Source organism: Mus pahari, chromosome 5, assembly GCF_900095145.1.
Source record: "Mus pahari chromosome 5, PAHARI_EIJ_v1.1, whole genome shotgun sequence".
Classification (NCBI taxonomy): Eukaryota; Metazoa; Chordata; class Mammalia; order Rodentia; family Muridae; genus Mus; species Mus pahari.
The window spans coordinates 164,256,549-164,267,969 of record NC_034594.1 but is presented as its reverse complement, the minus strand read 5'-3'; the positions used below and the strand labels follow the sequence as shown (position 1 = coordinate 164,267,969).

The 11,421-nt window shown below is 45.7% G+C and overlaps 1 protein-coding gene across 3 annotated transcripts in view; it reads right to left on the bottom strand.

Annotated features, from left to right (window-relative positions):
• The window catches only part of Kcnh1 (potassium voltage-gated channel subfamily H member 1), a 306,520-nt gene that overhangs the window by 83,789 nt on the left and 211,310 nt on the right, over nt 1-11,421 (bottom strand). For all 3 annotated transcript variants that reach the window (XR_003843895.1, XM_021198198.2, XM_021198199.2), the window contains exons 8-9: nt 6,727-6,926; nt 1,375-1,627 (exon numbers count right to left, since the gene is read on the bottom strand). Coding sequence is in view for 2 of the 3 variants with exons in the window: in XM_021198198.2 (XP_021053857.1) it covers nt 1,375-1,627; nt 6,727-6,926 (453 nt within the window). In the remaining variant the exon portion in view is untranslated. The remainder of the gene's footprint in view (nt 1-1,374; nt 1,628-6,726; nt 6,927-11,421) is intronic.

The window sequence follows — 11,421 nt, the reverse complement described above, 5'->3', positions numbered from 1 at the left end:
TTAGTATCACCCATGTCACTTTTCTGGGAACTCAACCGTGCACTGAACGTAAAACATATGACCACAATCTGCAGCAGTGCCAGCAGCAGCCCGAGCCCACTTATCTCATTAACCATCGTATTTCAGTTTGAAAGCTGGGCAGGAATAGAGAGGTTGAACATAGAGGGATACTGGAACAGGACTTCACAAGTCTGGTGGGAGCTGAAGGTCTTGAGGTTGCTGGGATGCGACCCCATGGGCCTTAACCACTGTGAAGGCTTTTCCTTGACTCTCTGAACTTCAACTGTCTCACTTAGAGACTGAGAGCAATAAAGCCAGTTTGCATGGTTCAATGAGGATGCACCTGCATGATATTGGGCAACAATCAGATGTCCGTAAATAGTGGTTATGCCATGATGTCTTGTCCCCTTAGAGAGATGTGTGCATTGGAGAGCTATCCTGTGGCTGCCTCAGAAGTTTCCCCAGGGCCACTGATGGTCAAGCTCCCAAATACTGTCATGTTACACATGTCCCTGCTCTTCCCACATTCCTTCTTGCTGCACATGGTTAACTAGCCTCCCTGTTATCCAATGAGAGATCCTACCTCTCCCAAGAGCAAACTGTCATTGGATTCCTTTGACGTCTTACATATCTCAAAGTGATGTGTTTCTCTCCATCCACCCACATCTTAGTTCGTTAAGTACCTAGTTAACACGTCTCTTACCTGCTTACCCTGCCCACCATAGCCCAGCTTCTACTTGCTGTAATTTTTCAAAAGTACAATCCTAATGATGCCCCTTCCCTACTTTTAATTCACCATGGGTCACCTGCCCCACCCCTGCAAGTGAAATCAACAACATCCTTTAATGTGGTTCCTAAAGCCTATGGTTTGTCAACTCTCTCCCAGTGTCATCTCCCACCATGGCCCTTCCATGTGCCCTTGTCACACAGAGTGACTCAGAGTTTACCCCCGAATCACACCTGTCCCTGTGAATCACACCTGTCTCTCTCACACAGGCTGACCTTCTCTTTTTGGAATCCTGTTTTTACCCTGCTCTGTGCTAACTCATTTTCAATTGTTTGGCTTCTTCTTGTGTATCATTTTATATAGGAAGTCTTCCCATTTCAATTCTGAATCAGATGTCCCTTCTAATACATTCCAAATGATGGTTTGTTTACTCATCATTTCCAGTAGCCTGCAGCCCCTTGAGAAAACCCCAAGGGCCTTAAACACCAACCAGTCCAAAGAAAGAAATTCAACATTTGTTGGATGGGTGAATGGATGGAGAAATGAGCCTGCCCCAAGGAGAAATCTCTGGTTAAATGTGACTGTCCAGTGACTAGGATAACCCCAACTACAATACAAAGAGTACATCTAAAATAGGAAGCACATACCTAGGATGGCCACCACCTCATCATCCTGGATCACCTCCAGGGAGCCTGAAACCACGAAGCAGAGGCTGTCCACACTCTCCCCAGCATGATAGATGAGGTCCCCTGGGGCACAGTGCACTGTCTGGAACTCCATGGCCAAGGCCCTCAGGCAGCCATCGCTGGCCAATCGGAAGGCGGGGTGTTCTTTGAACACTTTGCGGTTCAGGTGCACGCAAATGTCGGCTCGCATATCCTTGGGGCAGATCTGCAGGACCTGGCCAGACAAGGAAGAGACAATGTGAGGTCCATTCCATAGCCTCCTTCCCTCAGCACCCCAGGCATGGGCCTACACTCACGAGGCCAGACTGCACTCTTGTGCTTCAGTACCCTGGGTAAGCCAAGCAGTGTCTGGATTCTAGAACATTCTGCTGAACGCTCAGGGTGCAGATCTGAAAGTCAGGGCTAGGAGGGAATCGGGCATGGGAAAGGTCTCTGAGGAGATGCCATTTCAGCTGACAGCTTTAGAGTGTGTCAGAGTGAACCTTGTGGGAGTAGAACATTCCAGGAGGATAGCATACACAAAGGCTCTGTGGCAGTAGTTCACTTAGGTCAGGAGAGGCCTGGGAGACATCATACAGAGAAAACGCCAAGCATGTGAGAAGTTTCCAAGTCACAGACTGTGACCAGGGGCACAGATCAGGGAGCCAATGTCAGCTGAGAACCCAGCGTGGGATTAGAGGCTTTGACTCTGGGTGGCAACACAAGAGTCAAAGGGAAGGGTGAGGGGTACTTGGCCTGGGCTGGTTCAGAGCAGTCAGCAAGAAGTGGCCATGTTCAGTTCAGGTTAATTCTACAAACAAGCAAATCAAATATTTACATACATACATACATACATACACACACACACACACACATACACACATATATACACATATATACACACATATACACATACATAAAGAAATATGCATGTGTACATATATGTGTATATATACTTGGTGTACAGCATATTTTGACATGCATACAATAATGAACATACATGAACAAAGTAATTGGTCTATCCATCCCATTTATTTGTCAGTTCTTTATGATGAGAATATTCTAAACATTCTCGTCTGATCATTTGGAAATACACAGCTATTTGGTTAACGGGTACAAAATTACAGCTGGGAAAAACTGTCTGTCATTCTATAACATAATGGGGTCACATTAGACTAGAGATTGTGCTCTGATTACATAGCTGGCATGACTTGCTGATAAAGTGAATATGGGGTGGTATTTAAAGAGATGCATTCACATGAGACCTGCCAAAGACAAGCCTGTGAAAATTCCAGTATAGATGGGAGAGCTGCTCCCGAGACCCGCCATTAACCATGGAGCTACTGGCACTTGATGGTTGCTGGGGAAGGAGACTCACTCTTCTGTGAGGGTGTTCCACTGGTAAGTAGCCCATGCCTCAGTGAATGGACTCACCACACATCTATACAAGGTCATTAACTAGTTAGACTCAGTGGAATGATGGAGGAGGAGGAGGAGGAAAAGAAGACACAGTACCAGACATGAAGTTGATAGAGATAGGCTGGTGGGTCCCTGAATAGTTAGAGGGAGGTAGTTGGGTATATAAAATAAAAACACATTATACACATGTGAGATATATAAAGTCACATTTTCCCGAGTGCTTACTGTCTGCCAGGAGTGGCTCAGCAATCTTTTTGTCAAGCATCCACTGAGCACCAGGTACCATCCTAGGCTCTACTGATGCCCCTCATTGAACTTACTGACTAGTAGGAAGAGGCAAGTAACAAGCAAAATCAATAAAACATAGTAGCAACTGCAGAGGACAATAAGGGAGACTGAAAGAACAGAGAACAAGAGGCCCTTGGTGTGTGTTTGCTAACTTGGTCCTCACAGAAACTCTAGGATGTGCTTTTAATTATATCAGCTCAGATGAGAAAGCTGAGACACAGGGAAGCCCAATGTTCCCCAGCCAGAAAACAGTATATTTTGGCTTCCACACTAGGTAGCTTGGCATCAAAGCCCAGTTATAGACTAACCAATCCCAATGCCAGCCTGTGCCTTGCTGGGCTGTGCATCGCTTGTCTGTGCCTCGTGGGCTGTGCATCGCTTGTCTGTGCCTCACAGGGTCAAGTTTGAGGCTCTAAGCTCAATCCTGCCCTCAGCACACAGCGAATGTGTGCTTGGCTCCTGGTGCCAAGTCTTCCATTATGTGTGTGGAATTTTGTGAGGTTTCCCATGATGCTTGTGTTAAAAGGCCTGGTACTTGTGGGTCCTTGTTTAATGTCATCACAGAGCTTTCATGGCCCAGGAGGTCATAGCTAGCCCAAAGGCCACAGAGGCCACATGGTCTTAGAGGTCATCTTACTTCAATGTGTTCCAAATGTGGGATCTGGGACAAGAGAGACAAGTGATGTGCTCAAAGTCACTGGCAAGTTACTGAGAGAAGAGGGAAGCAGGGGCTCTAGTGCTGCTTCTCTCCCCGGCAGCCGCTGCCTCCTTCCTCAGGCTGGGCTCTGCCATGAGATGCCACAGTCTTGTCTCTGGACCAGGAACTAAGATAGGTCCCGAAGCCCTTCAGGGAGGTAAGCAGTGACTAGGGAGGAATGTAAGCTGACCATGCAGTGTCCCAGGCAGTTCCCTGCCCAGCCCCGCAGGGATGGGGACAGGGAAGGGCTTTTCCCAGACAGCAGGATCTACAGAGTCATTCTAGTGCCTGGGAAAAAGGAGCTTCAGGGCAAAGATCAAAGTTCTTTCTGCTCCATCGGCTGCCAGGAACCCACAGTACCAGCAGGCATTGTTGCCAATTCTGAGCAGGGAGAACAGGCATAGCTGGGGCAGGGAGCTGGCAAAGTTGGGAGCCAAGCAGTGCCAATCCCTTCCCTGCCCATGCAGGAAGTGTGAACCTCCTCCTTCCTCCTTCTAATGTATGCTTTACATCTAGAAGAGGCAGAACCTGCAAGATGACTCAGTGGTGTAAGAGCCACACCACCAAGCTTGAAGACCTGAATTCCATCCCTGGGATCCACATAATAGGAAAGAACAGACTCCAGCAGGACATACCATGACATAGTGTACACACACACACACACACACACACACACACACACACACACACACGCATGTACACATGCATTCACATACACATGCACATGTACAGGCACAGATGCACACATATTCATACTCTTTCATACATGCTTATGCACACACACACACACATCTACACATGTGTATGCTACACATGTACACACAGAGATGTATATACCACATGCATAAAATTTCACACATGCATGCACACATGCACACACAGATACACACACATGCACATACTTTCACACATGAATACACACAAATACATGCACACACATGCACACATGCATGTACACACTAGCACACACAGATACACATACTTGCACACATATGCATGCACACACATCCACACACATACATACACACATGTATACACATGCATGTATACATGTATACACACAGAGATGCACACACCACGTGCACACTTTCACACATACATGCACATATGCACACACATGCACACATGCATGTACACACTAGCACACACAGATACACATACTTGCACACATATGCATGCACACACATCCACACACATACATACACACATGTATACACATGCATGTATACATGTATACACACAGAGATGCACACACCACGTGCACACTTTCACACATACATGCACATATGCACACACATGCACACATACAGATGCACACACTTGCACACACACATGCATGCACATGTACAGAGTAAAATGTAGTTTAAAAAAATTAAAGGAAGGAGGATGATAGGAAAAGAAAAGGTTTTGGAACCAGATGAAAACCAGGTCCAGATCCCAGAGTTACCCTAGACCTGGGGGAGAGGAAGGAACCAGGCCTCTGGCCTTCCTCCTTGCTCACCAGAGCGTCTAGCCACACCCTCCCCAGGGGGAAGTGAAGGCCACTCTGGTACAGTGGGTAAGAATCATGCAAACTAACAGTGGTTCTTCCTGCTTTTCCCCAACAAGCTTTTGCCATGTAGCTCAGGCTGGCCTCAGACTCACAGACGCCCAAGTCTGAGATCACTGCTCTGCACTACCACAGCTGGAACATGTTTATTCTCAGTGCACACTCAAGACAGGAGTGCTGGTAGCTGACCTCACAACCAGGTCAATCTGCATTTCAGTGTGTCCACAGGTACTTTTGCCACAGTGCTACCATTTTCCTAATTCTACGGTGAAAGAAGCCATACTCCTCGGGTAGAGAGATGGGGTTTGGCAATGAGGGAAGTGGAGTCAGAGAGACTGGGGTCACAGAAACTGAGCTGAGGATGAGTCTCTGATCATAGGAAACACAGGAAGCAGGGACTGGGATGTGTCTCAGAGTGTGTCTAGCATGCATACGGGGTGTGGTGGTGTGCATCTGTAACCCAGAACAACGGAGGTACAAGAAAACCAGAGTTCAAGATCAGCTACATAGTGACTCCCAGGCTAACCTGGGCTACATGCTGTGTCTTAGAGGGAGATAAGCCATAAATGAGTCCTCTGTGTCTTTCCTCTGCTCCTTCTATGGTTTTTCTGACATGAATCTGGAGTAACACAACTGTTAGAGTGCAACAGTACTCAGGAGGGTCTGCTACTGTCTGTACTACACACAGAGCAACAGTCGCCAACTGATGAGTAAGACGCAGAGTTGTGCCACTATTGCCTGGATTTGTCTAAGGCACAGTCTTACCAGGTAATTACTGAGCCGGTCCATCAACCCCCAGTGCTCATGGCCCAGGGATGGTAGTCAGGAGTCTGGTTTTAGTGACAACACTATAGGATTCTTATCGGAACCGAGAGGAGGAAAAGACAGATGAGCAGTGACCTTAGGAGATGCCATACATTTACAAAAAAAAAAAATGTAAAACTCACTATAAAGGGAAGACAAAACATAACCAAGGTAAGTCATATTTAATGCAGTATTTCTTTAAGAAAGTCAAGGTTCATTTTTTTAAAAAGCCATGCTGAACAAAAAGTATCAACATTTTGAAAAGAGGCAAGGTTGGCAAGCAGGAGACCAGATGGGAACCTGGGGCAGATGGAAATAGACTCCTATTATGGGCCTTCATCTCATCATTGCCCAAGACAGAGGGACATCTGTTCCCCTAGCTCCAGGAGATATACAGCACCTTTGATTTCTTAAATGATTGCTCTTAATTTCTGGTCCTTAGGTAAAGACAACAGAGAAGCCACCTGGACCCCTGGAAGAAGAACCTAAGAATCCCAGATGCCCCTGGAGAGTTCTGAGCCCAGCCCACTGGGGAAAGTTAGGGGACAGGTGGTACCATGGAATCTTCCCTTCTTACCTTCTCTGTGTCGATGCCTCGGGACATGGACCAGGTGGACACAATGTAGTCCATGACCCGCTCACTCAGCCCTTTGGGCACCTGGTAGAGCTTCAGGAAATCCCGGACACTATTGAGCATCTCATGATACCTGTTGGTGTTGGCGTACATCTGCTGGAAAATGGTTGTCACGTTCCCAAAGATGGTGGCATACAGAAGAGCTGGAGACAAAGAGAAGAACGGTGTGTGAGTGCTCCATGAGTGTTCCATGAATGTTCTACCAGCTAAACTAGAGTCTGCAGCTCCCTCAGAGAAGGCCCACAGCTATAGCTGTGTTCCCTGGCAGAGTGCCTAGACCTCAGGAGAGCCTCACAGCTCAAGCTGAAGAATTTGTAACAGCAGACAATTAGGACTAATGGAGGGAGTGTTAGGTAGGGTCCAGGATGAGACCTGGCTCAGTTGGCACCTTAGTCATATGTAGCAAGAAAGAAGCCATTTTACACTTGTCACAGAAAATCTGAGCCTGAGGCCACCAGCCAAGAGTGTGTCCATGTCCCATGCCTGAGGCCACCAGCCAAGAGTGTGTCCATGTCCCATGCCTGAGGCCACCAGCCAAGTGTGTATCCATGTGCCCACAAGAGTGCAAATTCAAGCAATGAGCAGCAATGTACCAAGTTCTGTTGTGTGCCAAGCGCCATGCTACCTAGGGCACTGAATGGTAAGTAAGGCCCAGCCTGGTCCTTATAGAACCACACAGTAAGGAGGAGCTGACCAAGATGCCACCACAAATAACCATGAGAGTGAGTCTGCAGAGGGCCAAAAAGGATAACAGTGGTAAGATGAAATAAACCTTGTTGTCCCCAAGTTGATTTTGGTCATGGTGCTCTATCTTAGGGATTCTTAGTAGAATCTCTAAGACACATATAATACATGCATCAGAAATGTAAAACTCACAGTTCTTAAAACATATTTTCAGAGTTTTGCATCCATTGGGTTTAGAACATTTTCATTTCTCAAGAAAGAAATCTCATACCCACCATCAGACCCTCTCCATCCCCTCTCAGTCTCCCCCACCACATAACCACTTCCTGTCTCTGCAAACTCATACACCGTAGGCATCTATATAGATCACACGATGTCTTCTGTGACAGCTTCCCTCACACTATACAAGTTTTCCTTGCTAAATAGTACTCCATCGTGTGGATAGTCCACACTCATTTGCCTTAGTTCCAGTTAATGGGCATTTCCAGTTTTTCCTTCCTTTTTTACTTCTGCTGCTATGCTTAGGAAGTGTTGTGAGCATCTGTGGGTAGGTCTTTGGGTGAATTTTATTCTTTCAGGTATGTACCTGGGACTAGCATTGCTTTCATCTGTGACTGTATTTAACATGCTGACCAACCCCCCAGCTGTTTTCCAAAGTGGCTCCTCCTAGTTCTCCAGAGATGGTTCAGCAGATAAGAGAGCACACAGCTCTTGAAGAGGGTCTGAGTTCCATTCCCAGCACTCTTGTAGGATAGCTTACAACATCCTGTAACTCAAGATCCAGGGCCTCTGATGCCCCCTCTGGTCTCCACAGGCACCTGCACCTGTGCACATACCCACATACACACACGACACACATGTATATGCATAACTAAAAAGATAAAAATAGCTAAGGGTAGTCCATGCCTTTAATCCCAGCACCTGGGAGGCAGGTGGTGGATCTTCCCGAGTTCTAAGACAACCTGGTTTACATAGCAAGTTCCAGGCCTGCCAGGGTTTCAGAGCAGACCTTGTCTCAGCATAATAATCGTAATTTTTAAAGTAGCTGCACGTTTTACATTCCTATTGTACACGAGGGTTCCAGTGCACTGCACCCATATCATACCCTCCACTCCTTTACCATGCTCTGTTATAACCTGCCTTTCATGTCACCATCTGTGACCATGAGTTTTAACTGTCAACTTGACCCAACCTAGAATCACGTGGGGAGAGGTATCCCTAGGAGACTGTCTGTATCTTAATTAAATCAACTCTGTGTGAAGTTCCAGTTCAGTGAGGGCAGCACTATGTAGTGAGAATTCTGAAATTTTGGTTTCCTAAGAATATAACAGAAATATTATAAGAATATGTTCTCGGTTTAATCCCATGTGTGAGGCCATGCGTCTGCTTTGCAGCCGCTGACTGTGATTTACCTTGTGGTCTAGCAGAGGCATGGTTTTGCCAGCTGCAGATAATTTCTATGGTTGTGTGAAGTTTGGAATTCTGGGATCTTTTCAGAGAGTATATAAATGCTAGAGCCCCGATGGGTGGGCAGTTGTTGGTTGAGGGGGATTGGTTGAAGTTTGTTAGCCATCATGCTCAAAGAAGAAATGTGAAGGAAGAAATTAGATTTCAGGGTCTTTATCTCTTTTTCTTCCCTCTATCCTTCTTTCTGTCTAATCTAGTGATAGGGGTAAAACTAGGGGGATAAAGGATGGGAAAAAGAACCCACAATGCAGGAAAGTCCAGCTATTAGATAGGCAGGAAATCCTAAACTGTAGACAAGTGGAGACATTAACATGAGCACAAGCCAGCGAGCACGCTTACATGCGTTCATTTCTCTCTGCTCTTGACTGGATATTACACAGCTATGTGTTTGAAGTTCCTGCCTTGACTTCCCTACAATGATGGGCTGCAGTCTGGAACTCTGACCTGAAATGAACCCATTTCTCTTCTAAGATGCCTTTACCAAGTATTTTGTCATAACAACAGAAATAAAGCCACGCCATCACACTAGTGAGCATGAACTGAGACCTCAATGTGGATTTTACATATTTTCCCACAAAGGTTAATAGCATTGAGCATTCTCCCCAGTGCTTGGTGGCCACTTGTGCACCTTCTCTAAACAAATGACCATTCAAGTATTTGTCCAGTTGTTATTTGTATTACTTTGTCTTTTTGGTCAAGTTGCAAGAGTCCTTTTTACATACTGAATTCAAGTTTCTTAGTAGGCATGTGTTCTGCGAATAATTTTCTACCTTAACTTTTTCTTTCTTTTTTTCCACATGAGTGGGTACAGAGATCTAATATCTTCAGCATTTTACACATGTAAAAAGCATTTTAGTGTGTGTGTGTGTGTGTGTGTGTGTGTGTGAGACACATGACATGTGCATGTGGAAGTCAACAGACAACTGTGGGGGTCAGTTCCCTCCTTCTACCATGCCCACCCAGAGATTTGAACTTAGGTGTTTATGCTTGGCAGTAAGCCTTTACCTACAGAGCAACCTTACCAGGGTTGCCCACCTTATTTATTTATTTATTTATTTATTTATTTATTTATTTATTTATTTATTTATTTATCTATTTGGTTGCCCACCTCATTCATTCATTCATTCATCCATTCATTTATCTATTTATCAGTGACTGGGTCTCTCACTGATCCTATAGCTCAGTGATTTGGCTAGACTGACTAGAGGCCAAGCCCTAGGAAACCCCCGTCTCTGCCTCCCAGGCACTAAGACTGTAGACACCACCACACTAAGTAGATGCCAGGGAACCTAGCGCAGGCTCTCGTGTTTATGTGATAAACATTTCACTTGCTCCATTTTCACTTTCTTTACAATATCATTTGTAGGAGGAAGGTTTCAGCTTTGACAGATTTTGTCTATTTTTCTTTTGTATTTTCTTTCTTCTTATTTCTTATATTCAGCACAGTCAGTTTGTGTATACATTGTTATATACATAAATATTATGTATTCCTTCTCTTAAAAAGGAACAAACACTATATTTGGAGATAAGTAGATATTCACGGGGTCAGGGGGTCACAGGACACTGTGAAGACAGGGGACTTTCCCCCTACTTGTTACATTTTCTATAGCTAGAAGACAGGCAACTGCCACGGAGAATATGCATCCATTGTTCTGTGTTACATTCATGTGGCCAGTGCTTTGTTCAGAATACAGAACCATTCTGTCACTAGGGTGCTCCCTGTCGAACCACACTCCTTCCCTGACAACCGTGTCCCCTCTTCTTTACTGTGACCTTCATTTTAAGATGTAGCATCAATGGAATCTAAGTGTGTGACCTGCTGGGCGCGGCGTTTCCTTCGGCAGATGCTTGGAAGGTGCACCCGTGCTGCTGCATGTGGTGGATTCTATTCCTCTACACAAATACCACCACAATGGCTCCTTTCAGTCTAAGGCTTAGGAGACAAACTAAGGACAGGAAAGCATGGGAGGGAAATGCAAGGAGCCTGTGGTCAGGAAAGGACTAAAGATACAAACCAGCATGGCTGTGAACAAGCATGGGACAGGTGGGAACTGGGAAGGTCCCAGGGGGTGATGTCCATGAGAACAGTGCACCCAATGCTCTGTTCTCTGGATGTGCCTTTCTTTTGAAGGTGCGATTTCTCCTCTCACTCTTTTAGAGGAAGCCAGGGACACCTGTGCTGAAGTCTCCTCCTCTCTGCTTGCCTTTTCTGCCTCTTTTATTTGTATTCATGCTTGTCTGTCATTCATATCAGAAACACGTGGAGACCCTTAGGTGCCACACATATTAGAGCAGGGCCCAGAAAATGGATTCAGAGTTTTATGTGACTGGGTGGGAGCTCACTGCTGATCACCTGGTTGGGGTCAGTGTTGGAGTACCCACAACTTTGGATTAAGGTAACTGACCTGCTCTATGGCATTCTGCATATTATTTTAATGTCCTGTTTTCTTTCAGAATGTGTTGTCAAAGTGTGGGGACATAAAGGCT